The sequence below is a fragment of the Gorilla gorilla genome, chromosome 18, assembly GCF_029281585.2.
Source record: "Gorilla gorilla gorilla isolate KB3781 chromosome 18, NHGRI_mGorGor1-v2.1_pri, whole genome shotgun sequence".
Taxonomy (NCBI): Eukaryota; Metazoa; Chordata; class Mammalia; order Primates; family Hominidae; genus Gorilla; species Gorilla gorilla.
In genome coordinates, this window is record NC_073242.2 from 101,009,244 (window position 1) to 101,033,081 (window position 23,838).

The following is a 23,838-nucleotide window of genomic DNA, read 5'->3' on the forward strand; positions in this document are numbered from 1 at the left end:
AAAATGGTATCTCATTGTATTTGTTAAAGTAATGGTAATTGTTACAACAAACAGATACCAAAAGCTTGATGGCTCAAACACAATTGAAGTGTTTTCTTGCTCAAATGAAGACCAACATGGTCAGTAAATAGCTCTTCTCCGAGCAGTAATTGAAGCACCCGGCTCCTCTCATTCTATGGGCCTGCCATCTTCAACTCAAGGAAGCACTGGTCCAGTGTTTGTAAAGGGATTGCCAAAACAGTGCTGAGGCCCTAGCGAGGCCAGAGACCGTGTACCAGTGGCACCCATTTACCTTTATTTTTACTTTAAGTATAGAAATTGAGAAGGTTCAGGATCGGATTAATCCCAGGTAGAGGCTGTGCACAGCAGATGCTGTGGAATAAGGAAGCTAAGAAGTTGAGGTCGCTGGCAGGAATGTGGGCAGAGTACAGCACCATGAGGGAAAAAAAGAAGTGTAACAATGCAAGGGAGTTAATGGACTTGGGAAATGTTTGAAGAGATTAAAGGGCTGTATAATGTCCAGGTGTCAGATTGTGAGCCAGTTGGAGGGTGAGCAGCTTGCAGTTAGTAAATTACATGTTAGGGATTAATAATCCTAAAATAGTCTAGTTCAAGTGATGACAAGGAACACAGGTGTGGCTTTGGGAGTGGGGCCATTGTGGGGTAGATTGTACAGCTCCTCATGTTTGGAATAAGCAAGAGGCCTTGAGGTTAGAGTGTGGGTTAGGCCATCCACAGAGATGTTGAAATTTCCCACGTGTTGAAATGTCCCATGTATCAGGCCCTAAATAAATAAGGGAGTGTGCACAGAAAGGATATAAAGTAATTCAGCACATGTTTTAAAGGAAGCTGGTTATTGTGTGAGTCTGGGGGAGTATAGATATGAAAAAAGACAATAAGTTAGAGTCTGGGCTATGTGGGAAAAAAAGCTATTTCAAACAGTGAGTTGGCCGGGTGCAGTGACTCACGCCTGTAATCCTAGCACTTTGGGAGGCCAAGGCGGGCAGATCATGAGGTCAGGAGATCGAGACCATCCTGGCCAACATGGTGAAACCCCGTCTCTACTAAAAATACAAAAATTAGCTGGGTGTGGTGGCACGCACCTGTAATCCCAGCTGCTCGGGAGTCTGATGCAGGAGAATTGCTTGAACCTGGGAAGCAGAGGTTGCCCTGAGCTGAGATTGTGCCATTGCACTCCAGCCTGGCAAGAGAGCGAGACTCTGTCTCAAAAAAAAAAAAGAACAAACAGTGACTTTAGGGGAAGAGCGAAGTTACAGTTAAGGCAAAGAAGTAACCAGTTTGATAATGGCAGATAATTGTACCTGCTATGGAACAAAGATTTTGGGCAGGGGGAGAACGGAAGGAGGAAACATCAGGATGGAGAGATGTAAGAGAAGTATGGAGACTTCCAAAGCAACATCACAAGAAAGATCATATGAAAATGTTTGGGCTTCAAAACATCTAGATATGATGGATAAAATCTAACAAACGTATTTTCAAATTCAGAGCCAAGCTTGCAAGAGAGTAACGGAATCCCCAAAGAAGCAAAAACAAAGAGGGGCCTGAAAATTTGGAAAATAAGAGTATGCTTATGCTGGTACCATCTCAGTAATCATGGGTTTAGAGTTTAACACTAGCGGAGGAGGACTTAGACCCATGTAAGGCAGGGATTTAAAATTTAGACCTCTCCACAAAGCCAAGCCCTTCCAAATGTTAAGGCTAAGTAACAAGATGGATTATAAAGAAATCTTTCTTATTCTGGCCCCTGGGAAGAAAAAAGAAAACTCTCCCATGACAGTTTGTAAGCATAGGCATTCCTTTACATGGGTTTAGTGTTCAAATGTAACCTACCTGTATGGTCTGGAAACCCCAAAGTTGAGAAATTCACTGAAAAGTGATCCTGATCCATTCCATCAGCAGTTTGTTGTTGTTGTTGTTTTGTTTTGTTTGTTTGTTTTTTGAGATAAAGTCTTGCTCTCGTCCCCCAGGCTGGAGTGTGATGGTGCGATCTCGGCTCACTGCAACCTCCGCCTCCCGGGTTCAAGCGATTCTCCTGCCTCAGCCTCCCCAGTATCTGGGATTACAGGTGCCTGCCACCACACCTGGCTAATTTTTGTATTTTTAGTAGAGATGGGATTTCACCATGTTGGCCAGGCTGGTCTTGAACTCCTGACCTCAGGTGATCTGCCCCCCTTGGCCTCCCAAAGTGCTGGGATTACAGGCGTGAGCCACGACGCCCAGCCCCATCAGCAGTTTTAATACTACAAAAGAAGGAGAGAAAGTCATTGGGGAACCTCTAGCAACCTGCCATATCAGTCAGTATTTTTGTGGCAAAGAAGTATGATCAATAAAATACTTTCAAAGATAAGGATAACGTTAACATAAAACTGGGGTAAAACATAAAACAGAAATACAAGATGAAGAAAGAAAATTATCCTGGCACTTTGGGAGGCCAAAGCAGAAGGATCATTTGAGCCCAGGAGACCAGCCTGGGCAGCATAGTGAGACCCCATCTCTGCAAAAAATACACAGATTAGGCGGGCATGGTGGCATGTACCTATGGTCCGAGCCACTCAGAAGGCTGAGGTGGAAAGATTACTTGAGTCTAGGAGGTCAAGGCTGCAGTGAGCTATGATTGTAATCATGTCATTGCACTCCAGTCTGGGCAACAGAGCAAGACCCTGTTTCAACAACAAAAAAAAAGAAGGTAAATTTCTAGTAAATATCCAATATCATCTCTGTTGAAAAATGCATGCTCTAGTTAAATCAACAAGTTAATTGACACCACAAGGAAGCCAACAAACATATCCAGAATGTAGAACATTTTGTAAGACAGCCATTCCTGCAACAAGTCAATGGTATGAAAAGAAAAAAAAAAAAAAACAGGAGCCTTCTCTAGAGTAAAAGATATTTAAGCTTAAGACATAAAACTAAAAAGTAATGTTTAAACTTTGTTTGAATCCTGATCCAAATAAACCAACTATAAGGAGACATTTTGGAGGCAACCAAAAATATCTTACTATTTGATGTGATGTGGCACTGTGGTTAAGAAGTTATGTGTTTAGAGATGTGTGCTGAGGCGTATGGGGAGAACTAACGATGTCCAGGATTTGCTTTACAATCTTTTGGCAAAGAAAACAAGAAAAAGAAGGAAGGAACAAAAATGGCAATATCTTGAGAGTCATTAAATCTGAGTGATGGGTATATTGGTGCTAATTATACTACTGCTTCTACTTTTATATATGCTTGAATTTTCACAGTCAAGAATTCTAAATTATTTTAGGGAACACATGAACGAAAAAGTGTAAAAACCACTAGTTTATCACACATGCTAATTCTGCTATTTACAGAAACATCTCAGATGTTTTTCTAGAAATTTCTTATTGCTCCCAGTGTGGAAGCCCAACTGACACTTTGCCCTGCTTCCATTATGAAATACCAGAGTCAGGAAAAATAAGCACTTTGTACCCTTAAATGAAACAACAATGATGAGGTCACCCCATCTAGTTCTAGTCCCCAAACTAATTCCTGTAAGTGTGCACTCCTTATCTTCAAAAAACTGAAGTTATCTCTGCCTTTTAGAATGATTATGTCTGAAGTAACATCACAATGTTTGTGACTAGGATGAACATGAGAAAAAGTTACTGTTTTCCACCATGAACAGATAGCTACAAACTGGCACTCTTACATGCTTTTTCTTTTCTTTAAAAACCTAAAAATCCTTTAAATGCCACACAGATATTTGAGTTGATCCTTCTAAAGTCTGACTCCTTTATATCTTTTTTTCCACACACACAAAAAAAACAGTATTACTGAGACATGATCTACATACCACACAATTCAGCCCACTTAAATTGTACAATTCAATGGTTTTTACTTTCTTTAAAGTTGTGTAACCATCACCATTATCAATTTTAGAATATATTCATCACTCCAAAAAGAAACTCTGTACCCATTAGCCATCTCTCTCCATCTCCCACATATGGCCTCACCTCTAGCTCTAGAAGTAACTAATCTATTTTCTGTCTCTATGAGTAATATGATTTGGCTCTGTGTCCTCACCCAAATCTCATGTCGAATTGTAATTCCCAGTGTTGAAGGACGGGCCTGGTGAGAGAGGATTAAATCATGGAGGTGGACTTCCCCCTTGCTGTTCTTGTGATAGAGTTCTCCCAAGATCTGCTTGTTTAAAAGTGTGTAGAACCTCCTCCTACTCCCACTGGCCATGTGAAGATGTCCCTGCTTCCCCTTCACCTTCTGCCATGTGGTAAGTTTCCTGAGGCCTCCCCAGAAGCAGAAAACTATACAGCCTGCAAAACTGTGAGCACAATTAAACCTCTTTTCCTTATAAATTAACCAGTCTCAGGTAGTTCTTCATAGCAGTGTGAGAATGCACTAATACAGAAAATTGGTACTATAAAAGTGGGGCATTACTATAAAGATACCTGAAAATGTGTAAGCAACTTTGCAATTGGATAACAGGCAGAGATTGGAACAGTTTGGAGGGCACAGAAGAAGATAGGAAGATGGGAGAAAGTTTGGAACTTCCTACAGACTTCTTGAATGGTTGTGACCAAAATGCTGATGGTGATATGGACAGTGAAGTCCAGGCTGAGGAGGTCTCAGATGAAGATGAGGTACTGTGAAACTAATATCTGAGACAGGTTTCAGTAAATTTAGAAAGTTTATTTTGCCAATGTTGAGGGCACACACCCATCACACAGCCTCAGGAGGTCCTGACAACACGTGCCCAAGGTGGCTGGGGCACAGCTTGGTTTTAGACATTTTAGGGAGACATGAGACATGAGACATCAATCAATATATGTAAGATAAACATTGGTTCTGTCTGGAAAGGTGGGACAACTCAAGCAGGGAGGGGGCTTCCAAGTCACAGGTAGGTGAGAGACAAATGATTGCATTCTTTTAAGTTTCTGATTAGTCTTTCCAAAGGAGACAATCAGATATGCATTTATCTCACTGTGCATAAGGATGACTTTGAATAGAATGAAAGGCAGGTTTGCCATAAGCAGTTCTCAGCTTGACTTTTCCCTTTAGCTTAGTGATTTTGGGGCCCCAAAGTGTATTTTTCTTTCACAGAACTTATTGGGAACTGGAGTAAAGGTTACTCTTGCTATGCTTTAGCAAAGAGACTGGCAGCATTGTGCCCCTGCTCCAGGGACCTGTTGAACTTTGAACTTGAGAGAAATGAGTTAGGGTATCTTTGGAGAAATGCCTATTCAAGTGCCTTTTTAAATTGGGTCATTTGACTTTTTTGTTGTTGAGTGGCAGGAGTGCTTTATATATTCTAAATGTTAATGCCTCATCAGATATATAATTTTTAAATATTTTCTCCCATTCCATAGGCAGAAGAAAATGCCTTTTCATTTTGATTATGTTCTTTGATGCACAAAGGTTTTTAAGTTCCATTTTTCCTTTTGTTGCCTATGCTTTTGGTGTCATATCCAAGAAATCATTGCCAAATCCAGTATCATGAAGCTTTCCTTCCATGTTTTCTTCTAGGAGTTTTATAGTTTGGGGTATTACATTTAGGTCTTTAGTCTATTTTGAGTTAATTTTTATATATGGTGTAATATAAGGGCCCAGCTTCCTTTGCATGTGGATATCTAGTTTTCCCAAAACCATTTGTTGAAGACACTTTTCTTTCCCCATTCAGTCATCTTGGCACCCTTGTCAAAGATCATTTGACCATATATACAAGGGTTTATTTCTTGGCTATTCTATTTCATTGGCCCATTTATCTGTTTTTATGCCAGTACCACACTGTTCTGATTACTGTGGTTTCGTAATATCTTTTGAAATCAGAAAGTGTGACTCCTTCAACTTTATTCTTCCTTTTCAAAATTTTTTTTGGTTATTCAGGGTCCCTTGAGATTTTGTGTGAATTTTAGGGTGATTTTTTTCTATTTTGAAAAAAAAAATGCTATTGGGATTTTGATATGGATTGTGTTGAAATCTATTGATCACTTGTGTGGGGAAAAGCAAGAGAGATCAGATTGTTGCTGTGTCTGTATAGAAAGAAGTAGACATAGGAGACTCCATTTTGTTCTGTACTAAGAAAAATTCTTCTGCCTTGAGATTCTGTTAATCTATAACCTTACCCCCAACCCCGTGCTCTCTGAAACATGTGCTGTGTCAACTCAGAGTTAAATGGATTAAGGGCGGTGCAAGATGTGCTTTGTTAAACAGATGCTTGAAGGCAGCATGCTCCTTAAGAGTCATCACCACTCCCTAATCTCAAGTACCCAGGGACACAAACACTGCAGAAGGCCGCAGGGACCTCTGCCTAGGAAAGCCAGGTATTGTCCAAGGTTTCTCCCCATGTGATAGTCTGAAATATGGCCTCGTGGGAAGGGAAAGACCTGACCGTCCCCCAGCCCGACACCCGTAAAGGGTCTGTGCTGAGGAGGATTAGTATAAGAGGAAGGCATGCCTCTTGCAGTTGAGACAAGAGGAAGGCATCTGTCTCCTGCCTGTCCCTGGGCAATGGAATGTCTCGGTATAAAACCCGATTGTATGCTCCATCTACTGAGATAGGGAAAAACCGCCTTAGGGCTGGAGGTGGGACCTGCGGGCAGCAATACTGCTTTGTAAAGCATTGAGATGTTTATGTGTATGCATATCTAAAAGCACAGCACTTAATCCTTTACATTGTCTATGATGCAAAGACCTTTGTTCACGTGTTTGTCTGCTGACCCTCTCCCCACTATTGTCTTGTGACCCTGACACAACCCCCTTTTCGAGAAGCACCCACAAATGATCAATAAATACTAAGGGAACTCAGAGGCTGGCGGGATCCTCCATATGCTGAACGCTGGTCCCCCGGGTCCCCTTATTTCTTTCTCTATACTTTGTCTCTCTGTCTTTTTCTTTCCTAAGTCTCTCGTTCCACCTTACGAGAAAGACCCACAGGTGTGTAGGGGCAACCCTCCCCTACACACTTGGGGCAGCATGAATATCTTCACAGCATTAAGTACTGCAATCCATGAGAATGGGATGCCTTCTCATTTATTTGTGTCTCCTTTAGTTTCTTACAGCAATGTTTTGTAGTTTTGATTGTACAAATCTTTTTATTTTTTTTCTGAGACAGAGTCTCGCTCTATCACCCAGGCTGGAGTGCAGTGGCATGATTGCAGCTCACTGCAGCCTCCACCTCATGGGTTCAAGCAATTCTCCTGCCTCAGCCTCTTGTGTAGCTAGGATTACAGGTGTGCACCACCATGCCCAGCTAATTTTTGTATTTTTAGTAGAGATGGGTATTCACCATGTTCATCAGGCTGGTCCCAAATGCCTGACCTCGTGATCCACCCACCTTGTCCTCCCAAAGTGCTGGGATTACAGGCATGAGCCACCATGCCCAGCTGATTGTACAAATAATTTACCTCCTTGCTTAGGTTTATTCCTAAGTATTTTATTCTTTTCGATGCTGTTGTAAGTGGAACTGTTTTCTTAATTTTCTTTTTGGATTGTTCATTGTTAGTGTATAGAAAAGCAACTGACTTTTGCATATCAATTTTGTATCCTACAACTTTGCTGAATTTGGTTATTAGTTCTAACAGAGTTTTTGTGGAATCTTTTAAGGTTTTCTACATATAAGATCATGTCATCTGTGAACAAAGATAATTTTACTTCTTCCTTTCCAATTTGAATGCTACCGGGGGAACCAGCCCCCAATATTTCAACATGGTTCTTTCTATTTTCCCTAAGTGTCGGCCAGTCTGAGAAATAAAGAGAAATAGTACAAAGAGAGGAATTTTACAGCTGGGCCTCTGGGGGTGACATCACATATTGGTAGGACCGTGATGATGACCCCGAGCCGCAAAACCAGCAAGTTTTTATTAGGGATTTTAAAAGGGGAGGGGGTGTACAAACAGGGAGTAGGTCACAAGGATCACATGCTTCAAAGGGCAATAAAGATCACAAGGCAAGGCAAAATTAGAATTACTGATGAGGGTCTATGTCCCACTGTGCACACATTGTCTTGATAAACATCTTAACAGGAAACAGGGTTCAAGAGCAGAGAATCGGTCTGACTAGAATTTACCAGGCTGGAATTTCCCAAAGCCTGAGGGTACTGCAGGAGACCACGGCGTATTTCAGTCCTTATCTTAACTGCGTAAGACAGACACTCCCAGAGCGACCGTCTATAGACCTACCCCCAGGAATGAATTCCTTCCCCAGGGTTACTCCTTGATGGGAAAAGAATTCAGCAGTATTTCTCCTACTCACACATCCGTCTATAGGCTTTCTGTGAGAAGAAAAATATGGCTGTATTCTGCCTGACCCCGCAGGCAGTGAGACCCTATGGTTATCTTCCCTTGTTCCCTGAAAATCACTGTTATTCTGTTCTTTTTCAGGGTGCACTGATTTCATATTGTTCAAACACACCTGTTTTACAATCAGATTTCATATTGTTCAAACACACATGTTCTACAATCAATTTGTACAATAGTGGTCCTGAGGTGACGTACATTCTCAGCTTACAAAGATAACGGGATTAAGAGATTAAAGTAAAGACAGACATAAGAAATTATAAGAGTATTATTAGGGAAGTGATAAATGTCCATGAAATCTTCACAATTTATGTTCAAAGATTGCAGTAAAGACAGGCGTAAGAAACTTTAAAAGTATTAATTTTGGGAATTGATAAATGTCCATGAAATCCTCATAATTTATGTTCTTCTGCCTCAGCTCCAGCTGGTCCCTCCATTTGGGGTCCCTGACTTCCTGCAACAGAATGCCTTTTATTTCTTTTTCTTGTCTTATTGCTCTGGCCACTACTTCCAATACTATGTTGAATCAAAGTGGTGAAAGTGGGCATCCATGCTTTTTTCCTGATCTTAGAAAAAGAGATTTTAGTCTTTCGCCATTGAGTATGAAGTTCAATATAAGCTTTTCTTTTCTTTCTTTGTTTCTTTCTTTATTTGGAGATGGAGTCTTGCTCTGTCACCCAGGCTGGAGTGCAGTGGCACTATCTTGGCTCACTACAGCCTCTGCCTCCTGGGTTCAAGCAATTCTCCTGCCTCAGCCTCCTGAGTAGCTGGAACTACAGGCATGTGCCACCATGCCTGGCTAATTTTTGTATTTTTAGTAGAGATGAGGTTTCGCCATGTTGTCCAGGCTGGTCTCGAACTCCTGACCTCAGGTGATCCACCCACCTCGGCCTCCCAAAGTGTTGGGATTACAGGCGTGAGCCACCTTGCCTGGCCGATACAAGCTTTTCATAGATGGTCCTTATTATTATCTTGAGGTAGGTTCCTTCTGTTTCTAGTTTGTTGAGTGTTTCTATCGTGAAAAGGTGTCAAATCTTGTCAACTAACCTTTCTACATCAGTTGAGATGATCATGTGGTTTTTGTCCTTCATTCTGTTAATGTGGCATATTATATTGATTGATTTTTATATGTTGCATCTCAGTAATAAATCCCACTTGATCATGGTGTATAATCCTTGTAACATACTGTTGAATTTGGTTTGCTAGTACCATGCTAATCTTCTCTGTATTGTTCCAATTTTAGCATATGCACTGCCAAAGGGAACACTCCCACAGCTTTACTTTTTAAATATGGTATAATGTAAAAATACATTAAATTTAGGCTATCAAATGAGTTAAAGACCAATAATTCTTTTCTACATTTGAAACACACAAAAATTAAGACACACATGTGCTAGTTCTTCTGTTTATTGTTTTCTTTGAGGAATTGGGCATCACCTCCTACAGAGCTTCAACCTTAACCTTAGCAAATGACTGACTGCCTCTTTGGAAGGTGCTGTGAAACAATTTGGCCTATAGAGAGCATCTGTATTTGCAGGTTCTATAACATTATATGAAACTTGTTTGTAAATAAACCTAAATTGTTTAAAATAAATAAGGATATAAATAATATGTACTGAGAATTCAGTTCTTTTCCAACATATATGCAATAATTCAAACTTTAGGGTACGTAAAATACAACACCTCACGCAGAATAATGTGCAGAATATGCGGAGTAACAAAAATTCTCTCCTTGACCAAACTCTAGCCAGGTTCCTCTGAGCCATTTGTGGACTAGGCCTCAACAGACTTGAACAAAACTCTAACACAGTCTCTAACAGTGCAAGGTAGCATCTCTAGGATAACTTCAGCCCCACTTTAAAGGGCCTGCCTAAAAAAACTCAGGCTGCCAAAGGAATTTACTGTTCCAGCCAACGCCTTAAGATATGGCTCCTGTCTCCCAGCGTCTGTAGGAGGATAAAAGCCTAATTTCCAGAAACACCCTTTAACAAACCCAGATGGGTTTCACATGGACTAACCCCTACTTCGCACTTTTTGTAATCTTTCACTTCCCTCACTCTTCTGAGCGCCCCCTCATTCCTCTCCCCTTCCCTATTCCCCCATTTTTCCTTTAAAGTCTGAGTAACATTTGTACAAATCAAAGTTGAGTTCAGTTCGTGTTAGACTCCTCCTTATTCCATTAGTATATTACTGGTTAAAACCTGTCTCAACCGCTTTACTGTCCTGCTTTGTCTTTGACAAAGGCACGGGGGTGGATTTATTTTTCTGGCTGAGTAGAGATCCTAATGTCAGGCACTGCGGACGGTGAGGGCCACGATTCTTTGGAGAAAAGTTCCAAGGGGCTATACCATTGGAAACTAACACCAGCTAATGGAATTGTCTGCTCTGCGTCACAACTCATGGAAGTTGCTGGTTCTGATCTAGAGCTGGGAAAGGTTAACAGGTGATTACAAAAGCCTAGGATGTTTTGTCAACTTCCTGGAACAATTCCACCAGTCAGAGCCCAAACCGGGGGCAAAGGAGGAAGAGAAACTCGAAGCAGGGTGTGACCAGCGTAGACAGGCTGAAAAAGGAAACAAAATGTAATATCCTAAGAGAACGCAGAAGCCGAATAAAGGAACTAACCCTCCTCACCTGCAGCTCAGATTCTACGCCGGCGCCCGGAGCGGTGCCCTGTTGCCTAGCGACGGCGCATGCGCACTGACTAGCGCAGCTCCCTAAACATGCATCCGCGCCTGCGCAGCCGCGGGTCGCCCAGGGTTGGGATGTTGGTGTCGGCTGGGGGCTGCTGTGAGGCGCTTGGTAGCACCCAGTCTTGATACTCTCCAGTTACCCGGTAGGCGGGGCTCGGACACAAAGAAAAGGTGAATTCGCAGCTGAGAGCCCTTGTTTCCGGTCCTTTTTTTTTTTTTTCTTTTTAAGATGGAGTCTCGCTCTGTCACCCAGGCTGGAGTGCAGTGGCGCCATCTCGGCTCACTGCAAGCTCTGCCTCCGGTGTTCGAGCGATTCTCCTGCCTCAGCCTTCTAAATAGCTAGGATTACAGGCGCGCGCCACCACGCTCGGCTAATTTTTGTATTTTTAGTAGAGTCGGGGTTTCACCAAGTTGGTCAAGATGGTCTCAAACTTCTGACCTCGTGATCCGCCAGCCTCGGCCTCCCAAAGTGCCGGGATTACAGGCGTGAGCCACCGCGCCCGGCCGTCTCCGATCTTTACACGCATTCTTCGTGTTATCTGAAGACACTCTGACGCCACCACCCAAAGCAACTGGCAGTTGACTCTTGGCAATTTTAAGCTTGTGTGGAAAGCAGCCGCCGCCCGGTAGCTCCTTTTTTATCTAGAGACACTCAGGATGTGGGGGACACCCCAGCAATGCCATCCCTCCTTTGACCTCCAGAGCGCGCAGAATTACAAAGTTGAGTAATACTTTATTTGAAAAAATGAAAAGTGCACACACACACACACTTACATAGGCACAGGATAATCTGGAAGTATGACCAGCAAATGATAACTGATTCCCTCAGGGGAGAAGAAACTGGGTGGCTGAAGGACAGGAATGAGAAAGAAGGACAGTTGCGTTTGTTTGTATCGTTTGAAATTGTCCAGTGTGTATGTGTTCTTTTCAAATGTTTGAAGAACCATTGGCTCCCTTATCAAAATGTAAATACCAAGGAAAATCAGGAATTTAAGAAGTCTAAGAATTCTGTAATGCTGGGTAGAATTTTCTGTACGTGTAAAACTAAAACGTCTTTTGTAAATCACTGAGTCTTCCTGTTTATTTCTGGTTAGAGATCTTTGGGGGTTTGGATGGAGGAACAGGAAAAGAGGAGCCAGGCTTTTTTGGAAAATTGGCGGCAGCGGTGGCATACGGGAAACTGAAATCTTTATCTAATCTCATCCTTTGTATATTCATCTTGGATTTGCTGAAGAAAATTAAGAGGTAAATTTTGCTGTGAGCTCACTGAACTCAAATTGAAAGGGAACATATGCTGTTTATTTTTGTGAAGGACATTAATTGGGTGTGACTGGCAGGGTTGAGACCTGAAGTTCCTCTTTTAGATAAGGAAAATTTCCCTTGGTGAGAAATCTCTAGACTGGTTATGATAGATTCCTAACCCCCAACCTTGAAAGGTAACTTAAGGCTCCCTCCTCTAAGGGAAGGGCTGAAGAAAAAATTAAACAGGCAACTGTGCCTACGAAGATTTGCAAAAAAAAAAAAAAAAACATCTAGGACACTTCTCATTCACTGGGTCAAGCCAGAGCCATCAACTTTGTGACCTAGTGAGTGGTTAGTGGACATAGGCAAGGTTAGTAACTTGGGACCAGAGGTTAGGGATCCAGAAAGTTGAAAATGTAAAGACAAAGGCCAGAGGTTATAACTTACTGCCTCTTGGTAAGTAGGAAGCCAGAAGTTGAGCTCCCAAATAAAATATTTTAGGAATTGTGGTTCTTAAGTAACTCCAAAAGTCAGTACATTTACAAAGAAGTAAATGAAACCTCATAGGTAATGAAACAATGAGACTGAGGAGTGCCTGGGATTAGAAATTCCCAAACGGAGAAAAAAACACATCACAGAAGAGCCATACTTGGTAAAATTTATTAAAAAAAAAAAAGAAAATAATTTATGCCCTTGGCAAAATAAAAGATCTTATCAATATAAATGTTTCTTAGAAAATGTATGAAAAGATAATATATATTAATAAATCAATATTAACATTACAGCAAAAGTAATAATGATTATATAACAATGACAAGTGAAGATATTTCTGGCCCTTACACAGTAGTATTTCTGGAAGGTCTCTGATTCCTGCTTGCTCTAGTACAGACGTGCTCTCACTTTAAGAAAGCCTGAGGCCGCTGGGCTTGGTGGCTCATGCCTGTAATCCCAGTACTTTAGGAGACCCAGGCGGGCAGATTGCCTGAGGTCAGGAGTTTGAGACCAGCCTGGCTAACATGATGAAACCCTGTCTCTACTAAAAATACAAAAATTAGCCGGGCATGGTGGCACACACCTGTAGTCCCAACTGCTTGGGAGGTTGAGGCAAGAGAATCGCTTGAACCCGGGAGGTGGAGGTTGCAGTGAGCCGAGATCGCGCCACTGCACTCCAGCATGGGCGACAGAGCAAGACTCCATCTCAAAATAAAGAAAGAAAGAAACAAAGAAAAGAAAAGCTCATATTGAACTTCTCTAAAAAAAGAAAAAAAAGAAAGCCTGATGCACACAAATCTAAATTTGGGAAGTCGATCAATTAAAGGATATTTATTTGCATCACAAAATAATTCTTTACTCCCCCCAAAAATCAATAAAAAGTTCAAATAGCAACTTTTCCTAATGTGTTTAAAATGTAATTACCAAATACATGTGTCCCCAACTTCTTTCCAGTTATAATTCTATTGTGTAAAGTGAGGTATACCTGAAGTGAGGCAATAAGAGAGTTGAGCTTCAGACCTGCCTGGAGAGAGCGTGTTCTTTCTTAGAGTCTGAGGAAATGGTTGGGGGCACAAATTCTCTCAATCTTTTTCTTTTCCCTCATCCTGAGCTCTTATTTTCTTGTCTCAACTGCTTTCTGGTAAACTTTGTTCACCTGGTACTTTCAAGAAAAAAAGAAGGAAATCTTAGGAGAGGGAGGCAAATTAATGAATTAGTGAGTCACTCTAGCAGCGCAGAGCAAGGGAGAATCTGCGATGTGAATGAGGAGGATCTGAGTGTGGGTGTGGTTGTACTTGGGGAAAAGCAGGAAAAATCTTGAACTCTTGACATGGTGCATTTGAGGCCCCTCTCCCAGTAGGGCCACCTGAGTCCCTGAGGAGCCGCAAGGCCTAGTCCAGCCTTCCCTAGATGGGACACATCCTCAGGAGAATGGATGCAGGCCTATTTATCACACTCCTCCTGGCTGCCTTCAGCACAATGGTAGTGCTGCTCACAGAACTCCTGGATCCGGCTGCACGCCTCCAGCATCATCACCTCCGGGACTGTGATGACCACTCGGATGAAATTCGGGTACTCAAAGCACTGCAAAAAGAAGAGTCTGTTACTTTCAGAGCAATTGAGTCTGGTACTGGACCACCCTAAAATGGTCAGGACCCTGATCCACAAGAAGTGGTACCATTTCATCAGGGCCATCAGTTCATTCAGTTCCCATGATTGGGATGCTAAGTCAGCAACTGAGTTCATTCATCTTAAAATGACTTGTGGGACAGGCTCAATTTCCTCTCACCTAGAACGTTTGTTTACAACTTTTCTTCCCAGTATGGATGGGATTATGATGGGGGGGAGAAGCAAATTTTAAATAGGATCCATGAGACACATCAGTTTGAATCTTATCAAATGAGAAGACATTTTGTTGGAGGAGAAAAGATCAGGCTAAAAACCAGCTCAGAGCTTGCTTCTGGGGCTCTAGAAACTGTTGAGAATGTCCTGAGAGACACAGGCACCCACCGTTGCTGGGAGGCAGTGGACAGACTGCTCAGCAACTAACCGCTCCGTGAACTCCACATCGTTCTCAAATTCTGGGAAATGTTCCATCTCAATTCCAACCTATACCAATAGGAGGGAGAGGCCAACTTATCAGAAGGAGGGAGAACAGGCCAATTTCCTGTGCCAGAAATTAAGGTAGGGGCTACTTTAAAAGATATCTTGGAACTGTGCTACTGATCACTGATAAATAAGAGGGCTAATATTTATGGAATTTTTCTCAGGGAAGAGAGGATATATTTTTATTAATAATTTATTAAAGAGTTCCTTCCCTGATGCTGATAAATAAAAGCTGGAAATAGAATGCTAGTATGTCTCAAAAGAGACACTACTGGCATTAGGGCCAGGCAACTCTTTATGGCATGAGACTAGCCCACCCCTTGCAGGATATTTAACATCCCTGACCCACAAAATGGCAGCCCCTAGTCATTCTGAAAACAAACAAAATTCCCATACATTCCCAGATACCCTTAGGGAACCAGTATCACTCCCAGTTGAGAATTACAATGGTATGAAAAGCCTCTTATTTGTGTCTTAAATCTTCCCTGTATCTACATATATAAAATGATTCTCTGTACTGAAGAATTAAATCTTTTTTTTTTTTTTTTCTTTTCGGATGGGGTCTCACTCTGTCTCCCAAACGGGAGTACAGTGGCACGATCATGGCTCACTACAGCCTCAACCTCCAAGGCTCAAGTCATTCTTCTATCTCAGCCTCCCAAGGAGCTGGGACTACAGGAGTGTGCCACCACGCCCAGCTCATTTTTTTTATTTCTTGTAGAGACAATAGGGTTTCACCATGTTGCCCAGGCTGGTCTCTAACTCCTGCACTCAAGTGATCCGTCCACCCTGGCCTCCCAAAGTGCTGGCATTGCAGGCGTGAGCCACCATGCCCTGCCTAATTAAGTCATTTAAAGAGTTTTATGAGAACTGATAGAGGCTAAATTACCTCAGTGGGACAATTCGGAATAAGACAACTCCTAAACTGCTTGGCTTAGGAGGCTAGCTGGTTGTCCTTGTACCCTGCGTGACTGCCTGTGGCAATTCTGCTGAATGACTGCCCTTTGCCTTACAACATGCATTGACCTAGTGCCTGCCACCCACATACTCACCATGAGGTACATAGCCCCAGAAGGGCGGACTGGCCGGAGTCCAGGGATGGCAGCCAACGCCCCATAACAGAGATCAGCATTGGACTACAAGAGGAGGCAAGGAGAAATCAAGGATCAAAATTTAAGTAAAAGAAAAGCCAAGTCATTAAAAATAGACCCCTCATTGAAGAGTGGGAACGTAGGTGTGATGTTCTGGCATAAGGAGTGAAAAAGAAAAAGCTCTATTACTTGAAGCTTTTCACCAGGGGCAGAGAGAATGGCCGGAAGTGAGAAACGTGTGTGTGGATGCTTACACCGATGCCGTCTCCTAATATTGGAACATGGCTCCAGAAAGGAGAACCAATTATTCCTAATTCCACGGGCGGCATTCTCTGACTCCCAAACTCCCAAAGTGGAGGGCAGGAGCTGCCCTTACCTTGAGGAAGCTCAGAGTGTTGTGGTAAAACTCTCCCGGGGTGCGACATAGGATGCTTTTCAGAGCTCCCTGGACAATGGTACAGGGTCCCAAAATGCGCTGACTCAGCTTCACCAGCCCATCTCGGATCTAAAATACACCCACAAGAAACATGTTGTTTAGCTTTTCTTAAGCATCTCTGTCTTAGGGTTTCTTGTTCTGACCTTTCTATCAGGTTTTTAATCTTGGAAAGTGATGGTGTCTAGTGGCATTCTTAGATCAGACCCTCTGGGTTCGTAGCCCAGCTCTGCCACACACGTGCTGCGTGACTGACAAGGAGAAAGAAAAGAAAAAAGCCTCCCTTGTCCCCACTGTGCTCACGAAGTAAATATATACCCTAAATTACACATACTCTTTCACCATATTATCACCTCATTGCCAAAAATGTCTCTTCGGTCATGAATGAGGATCCAGCCCAACCTCCAGCCAGGAACCAGCCAGCGCTTGGCCAGCCCTCCACAGGACAGGATGGGGACATCGGTGCTGAGGGTGGCCAGTGGTTCATATTTGCAATCCGAAAACACCTGAGAAGAGGCACTTGTTATGGTTGTTTTCTTGTCTACTTCTCACTGCAATCCCAGATCCCGTGGCTCCCACCCATTTCTTTCTATCACTAGGGACAGGTCCTTGGATTAATGGGATCATCCCTACCCTGAAGCATGACTGGGATTGCAAGAGGCTTCGAAGGGGACTACACAAAGACATTTAATTTGGTGTCTGGACTGGATTAAAGGAAGCCTAAAATGAGGAAACTGACCCTAGCCCAGTAATATTTACAACTCCATGAAGCTGGCTCTATGAAATTACTGTCTATAGGAGTTACAGATTTAAAATATGAGTCCACAATCCCTTATCTGAAATTCCTGGGGCCAGGTATGTTTCATAATGCAAAATGGTTTGGGCTTCAGAAAGGCCATGTAGCACACTTACCATACGTTATGTAACACTCCCAGAGCTGTCTAGGATAGTACCCCTAATCAAGAATATTAACATTTCTGCCATTTTCCCCACACTCTTAACAAATATATAGATCCACAAGTGGGAAAAATAAAAATCTACAAATATCAGGTCAAATCAGGTTTTGTAACCAAATGAATTCCAGGAATCTTTGGATTTCCAAAGTTCTTTGGGTTTCAGAAAACTGGCTAAGGAGTTGTGGGTCTATATATTTGTAAAAAGTGCAGGGATGCTGATTTGCTGTAATGAAACGATTAGGAGTTGTTTCTGATTATTCCACTTCTAAAGTTCCCATAAAATAATTTGAGATTACTGTAGTGATATATCCTGATCAAGACTCACCATGTCTCCATAGATCTCATCAGCTAAGATGGGGACACACTGCCGTGCAGCCACTGAAAATAAAACGTGCTGAAATCAGTTTTAATGTGAATTGCTTTATCATGTAATAGTCACATAATATCATGTAATTTCCCTATCCCGTAATATTAAGAAGTTACAATTCTTAAAGAGAAAGACAAAAAGCACAAGCAAAGTGTGATTTGCATTTCATGTTTGTGTGTTTTGTCTTCCTATTTAAGAACTGTAAATTCTTAACATACTCTTCCAGAGTGCAGAGCCCGAATTCACCGTTTAAGTAACTAGATATTTCAGACCCTGTCTTCAACATGAGGGGGTGATGAAGGACAAGTATTTCTTCTTTTTCTTCTTTCAGGCCAGGCCCACCACTCCTACGGCACAGTGTCGATGAGAGACATCAGTGGAGCTCCCCACCTCCACCCCAGGCTTGGAACTTAGGGAATGACTGGTTTTTGTCATTGCACACAACAGCTGAAGGATTCTGTCCCCACCTCGTCCTCTGTGAAGTCTGCTGGACGTACCTGCCAGAATCTTCTGAAGATGACGTTTGCTGAACACTGACCCACAGGGGTTTGATGGATTATTGACAATGAGACAAGCTGTCTTTTCATCAATTAGAGATTCCAGTTGTTTCAGGTCAATTTCCCAAGATTTCTCTGGCTGGAGAGAAAGAAAGGATGAGACTAAGATGATTCCGAAACATTTAGGGGGAATCCTCACTTATCTCAAGGGTCCAATGTAAGCAATAAAGTCTGTCTCTGGCTTCAACCACCACTTTGAGACCTTCCTCTGCTAAAGTAATGTTCATATACTTTTTACAGGTTAGTAACTGAGCATTTAAGTCTAAGATTAAAAAGGCATTTACCAACAAATTGTAGAGTTTGACCTCAATTCCCATAGATTCAGCCAGAGTCTTGTAGAGAGAGAAACCAGGTCTTGGAACCAGGATGTTTTGCCCTGGGTTGGCCAACACAGCTAAACAAAGGTCAATAGCTTGACTGCAGCCACTTGTCAGAATGACGTCCTGTGAAGGAAATAAAAGGTTAATTTCATTAGGGGTTCCAACAGCAACAGGAGAAAAGAAGTTGTCAGGTGGGTGAGTTGGGAGCAATTGTGAACTTCCTTTAACAAGTTGTAAGTAGTAGGAAATGTACTAAGCCAAAACCAAAAGAAATTTATATATGTTGATAACTATTGCTGAAATGTTGGCCACTTAAATCACTTTAAAAAGGATAGGTTGGCTGTGACTCAGCAGACTTCCATGAGAGAGCATGCTGGCCTTGGACCTTTTTCGCTTGGTTATTTATTTACTTTTGGCCAGCGATTTGAAGCCTGGCTCTTCTCTGACATACAGGTGACAGACACACATTATGTTAGAAAATGCTGACCCCACACAGTAGACTATAGAGGGAAGGACATCATTTAAACTTGGCACTGCCATCAATTCAGTATGTCCTGGTACTTCTATCTTTCTCTCTAAATGACCTTACAGTAAATGAGAAAAGCTACAATTTTTTTAAAAAAAGAAAGATCCTATTGGTAAAATTTTTTAAAATAATTTTTTAGTGTTTATGAGTTGTTCTCAAATGATCTTTTACAGACAATCAAATATAGGTGCTCTCTGGATCCTTTCGGCCTCCTTGAGACAGACACCACATTAAGTTGTATGGGATGGTCATTATCACACTGTAATGACATTAACTATAATCACTGATTAGTGACCCCAACTATATGAGAAGTCTTCTAATTGCTAAAGGGAAATTGTTCTCAGCTTTTCCCCCTCTGACACCCGTACTTCTTGTGGAACAGAAACAAGGAAAAGGGGATAGTTTGCCCTAAATTGCTTCAGAGCTGGTGTCTTGTGTAAGGCTCACCTTAGCTTCTAGGGGTGCCTCAGGACAGTGGTAATAAGAAGCAATCTCCTCCCGACTGGATAGGAAGCCTGAAAGAAAAGAGTGGAAAGTGGAGCTTTTTTGGTTTTTAGAGACTGTGTCTCACTCTGTCACCCAGGCTTGGAGTGCAGTGACACAGCCATAGCTCACTGCGGCCTCAAATTCCTGGGCTCGAGGGATCTTCCCACCTTAGCCTCCTGAGTAGCTGGGACTATAGTTGTGCTCCCCCACATTCAGCTAATTTTTGAATTTTTTTGTTTTGTTTTTTGTTTGTTTGTTTGTTTTGTTTTGTTTTTGTTTTTGTTTTTGTAGAGACAGAATCTCCCTCTGTTGCCCAGGCTGATTTCACACTCCTGGGCTCAGGGGCTCCTCTCACCTCAGCCTCCTGAAAGTGCTGGGATTACAGGGGTGAGCCACTGTGCCTGGCAAGAAGATGAAGTTTTCATCCCTCAACTGACAGCTATGCCCTGGAGGCCCAGCATGGGCTTCAGGCTGCCTCTACCCCTGCTCAGAGGGCATTCTATTTAGTTCAGCTCTCAGCCATTGTGGATAAAGGAGATTCACTTCACATTTTATGTTTTACAATTTTAATATAAGCACGAATGTATAAATGATAACAAGGAAGAGCTCCCCAAATACTCTGCACCATCTTGATTTCTGTGATTATGTTTTATTCTGTGTAATACAAGGATTTCTATTATTCCCAAATCTTTTTTAGGGACTGTATTTTTTAAGAAGTTGTAATCGCCAGGCGCGGTGGCTCACGCCTGTAATCCCAGCACTTTGGGAGGCCAAGGTGGGTGGATCACCTGAGGTCGGGAGATTGAGACCAGTCTGACCAACATGGAGAAATCTCATCTCTACTAAAAATACAAAAATTAGCTGGGCATGGTGGCGCGTGCCTGTAATCCAAGCTACTCAGGAGGCTGAGACAGGAGAATCACTTGAACCCGGGAGGCGGAGGTTGCGGTGAGCCAAGATCACGCCACTGCACTCCGCCTGGGCAACAAGAGCAAAAACTTCGTCTCAAAAAAAAAAAAAAAAGAAGAAGTTGTAATCAGTGCATTCAATTCATGTGGTCCATTTTAAGTTTTTTATGTTATGTAATATTCTTATCAGTATTTTTGTACAAATTTTTATTTCAAATTATTTTTGTACAATATTTCCAATGTTCAAGCCAACATTACAAGCTTGAAGTATCAGCAGTTTCATGCCCATCATAATATTTTGCAAAATTTATGTTCAAAAAGACAACTTAGCAAGACTAGAGGCACTATTTCATAATTTACTAATTTAATAGGTATAGATGGGTCTCTCAAAATTATACAAATCAGCACTTCCTTAATTACTAATGAGGAAGAACACTTTTTTAGACATATATTAACACCTGTATCTCCTTTGAAATGAAATGTTCAGAACCTTTGAACATCTGTCAAATGGAGACTTGGTTTTGGTTTTTCAGGTTAAATCAGTTTCCTAATATTTGGATGTTAAAGTCATTAGAAACTTTTTTTATAACTTAACTTTTGGTCTTGATTTTGTTTTTATTTTTGTTGTATGAAACTTTATGAAACGTAAGTAATCAACCGAAAAACCACGAAGTCCCCAATATAACTCTTTAAAGTGTTTTTAAAATTTGATTTTATCATGAAACTGGGGTTTTATTCTACATTAAGAATGTGTTTCTATGTATACATAAGGAAAAAAAATGTTCAACACTGAAAGTCAAGGAATCATGTACTTTACCAAAATATTCAGGGTAGAAATTTTTAATAGATGGAGAGAAACCTAAAAAGGAGCAATTTCAGTCTATCAGAAACAACCTTCTATCCTTCAGTTTGACAGCCCATTTTTTGTTGTTCTTGGGTGTTTGTTTATTTGTTTGTTTAAACCCATTAGTCATAAATGGTAACAATTACATTTCAATGTGCTCAGGACCATAATGAAAATAGGCCTTCAATACATAGAGAAGCAGAAATGAAGCAAAAGAGCTATATACACAGAGCAATAAGTAAATCCATTTAGGACCTAGAGGCTCAGCAAACACAAAGCTCCTGCCAGACTCAAGGCCTTCAGATTAGAATTAGTAACGATAGGATAGGAGCTTTACTTGACAAATAAGTATGTTTGGGAGCCTAGAGGGGAAGTGCCCATATGTCAAAGAAAGCCAGGAAAGAAGTTGGACCTTGATGCCTTGTATTTAAGCATCCCGAGACCCCGTTCCCAAATCCAAAGGACCATGTAATCTTAGCCTCTCCTTAGGAATTGTGCATCAGAAAAGTGAAGAGGATTGCTAGACATTTAGTCCTGTTATAAGAGCACTAAAGATTTGGCAGTCACCAGGTATGGAGTCTCAGGAGGAGCTTACCGATGGATGGGGCATAGCCATTATATTTGCCCGAGTCCAGGGCATCTTTCATTGCCTGGGTAACTTCAGGGTCTGTAGGCAGGTTTCCAAACACAGTAGGGTCCCCTTTTTATGGGAGGAAAAAACAAAAGGAGCCAAGAGGTTATTCTCCATGTTCAGTACTCAGACTCACCCCCAACTGCCATCTTCTCCAACCAGCCTGTGAACATGAGAGTAGAGGAGGACAATGACAGCCCCTCAGTAGTGTCCCCAACTCACCAATGGACAGGGAAATCATGGTTTTGTTTGGATTTGGTTTCACCTTCATGTTGTCCACAATGGCTCGGATGGGGTTGAAAGTTTTCTTGGCCATGTCTGAGGGCCTCACAGACCACCTGGCCTTCCTGCCTTTCATTTTTCCCGGCACAGAGCTTCTCCCACCAACGTTGACATGCAAGTCCAGAATTGAGGGGAGGCTGCCTTTGCTGCTCATCTGAATCACGTATGGGTCCATCACTAGCGAAGCCTGCGAGGGGAAAGAAGGTCCCTGTGATGTTGATAACATAGCGCTGGGGGAGAGAGGAGCTACATTTGGACCTAAACATTGGGTGATTTCACTAAAAGTGTCTTTCCAAACTCTCTCTTTTTTTTTTTTCTACTTTCTCTTGTAAAGTAGCTTTACTATGAATGAGGGGAGTTTTAAGAGTTTTTACTGAGATGGAAAATAAAGCAAGAACCCATTCTACTTAAGTAGGATTTGCTACATGCATCTGCAATTCCTGTCAAAGCTTAACCATGCTCTATGTGAAACCAAGAAGGAATAACATGAAAATTGTTAATCAGTCAAAGCATAGGTTCTCCTTCCTTTCCATGAGAGCCTATCCAAGAAAATCTACCTAATGCTTCTTGTCATCTGCAGAGGACCAGGAAGAACCACTCCATCTTGTTAGAAGTTCCATGTAAATATCATTGTTAGTAAAAGTAAAACCTTATCCCATAAGCATGTTACAGCCCTAGCTGGAAAAAGAAATCAATACACCAAAAAGAAAAAAATTAACAGCTCAATCAGTCACCACTGCCTGATCAGCTTGGGCTTGAGATTTTTACCTTCCAAGTAAAGGAGAAAGCAGCCTCCAAGAAGCCAACCCCGAAAGCTCCCTTAGCTCTTCTTTGACAGGTTACAGTGGCAATGAACTCAGATGCAAATCCTAACTCCTGAAATAGTCTCCACAAATGGGCGTTGGGCTTGAAACTTTCATGCCATTGGTTGGAATGACAACTCAGCAGCCAGCTCTCCCCTCAGCTTCTTTCCTCCTCTCCCCCCTTCATTGCCTCTCATCCCTAAGCCCACCTCCTACCCTCAAAGCAGGAATTTGTCCTCACTTCAAACATCTGGAATTCTCCTGTGTTTACTCTTTCTGGGCACTTGGTGAGATGGTTTGAGAACATCTACTGTCAGAGAGTACTTCTGGTTACAGTTGATAGCTTTTATTAAATTTTTTTTACAAAACAGCTTGTTAAAATTTTAACAGTACAGAAATATATAAAGTAAGAAGTGAGCATTCTTCCTTGCACCTGCTCCCTGTACACTTCATTCTCACTCCCAGGGGTAGAGGGTGGTAATGGTCAGGCTCTTTCCCTCCATTCAGAGATAGATACATTAGATATAGGTGCATAGATACATAATTTCATAGATTTCAAAACACGGATAGGATCGTGCTCTACACCTTGTTTGGCAACATTTTTTTTTTAACTTCCTACATCTTGGACGCCCATCCTTGTCAGTCCACAAAGTTTTGCTCCAATCAGAACAAATTGGGCATTTAAGTTCCATTCAACAAATAGCTGAAAAGCACAGGGTGTCCAAGGCAGCTGAAACCTGTGCAGTTTTATCCTTGCACTGTGCATGAATTCTTCATTTACCTCCTATGGTTGTTGGAAGAATTTAAAAT

General features: G+C 41.9%; 2 protein-coding genes and 1 pseudogene across 3 annotated transcripts in view; all 3 read right to left on the bottom strand.

The window, feature by feature from the left end:
- The window catches only part of ZNF19 (zinc finger protein 19), a 92,579-nt gene extending 81,453 nt beyond the window's left edge, over nt 1-11,126 (bottom strand). The window contains exon 1 of the mRNA XM_055366422.2: nt 10,926-11,126. The gene's annotated coding sequence lies outside the window, so the exon portion shown is untranslated. The remainder of the gene's footprint in view (nt 1-10,925) is intronic.
- On the bottom strand, nt 9,460-9,558 carry LOC115931118 (uncharacterized; annotated as a pseudogene).
- Nucleotides 11,127-11,697: 571 nt separating the features above from the next.
- Nucleotides 11,698-23,080, bottom strand: TAT (tyrosine aminotransferase). Of its 2 annotated transcripts, XM_004057942.4 has the most exons (12): nt 22,994-23,080; nt 22,166-22,412; nt 21,908-22,012; nt 19,522-19,589; nt 18,513-18,671; nt 18,169-18,307; nt 17,630-17,682; nt 16,702-16,854; nt 16,292-16,420; nt 15,877-15,960; nt 14,729-14,827; nt 11,698-14,302 (listed from the first exon to the last, which is right to left on the bottom strand). In XM_004057942.4, the coding sequence occupies exons 2-12, from the start codon at nt 22,398-22,400 to the stop codon at nt 14,162-14,164; spliced, it is 1,365 nt and encodes a 454-aa protein (XP_004057990.2). In that variant the 5' UTR covers nt 22,401-22,412; nt 22,994-23,080; the 3' UTR covers nt 11,698-14,161. The 2 variants fall into 2 exon arrangements, with proteins under 2 accessions (XP_004057990.2, XP_018868168.2); XM_019012623.3 differs by lacking the exon at nt 14,729-14,827 and having other exon boundaries at nt 12,928-14,302.
- Nucleotides 23,081-23,838: the final 758 nt, after the last annotated feature.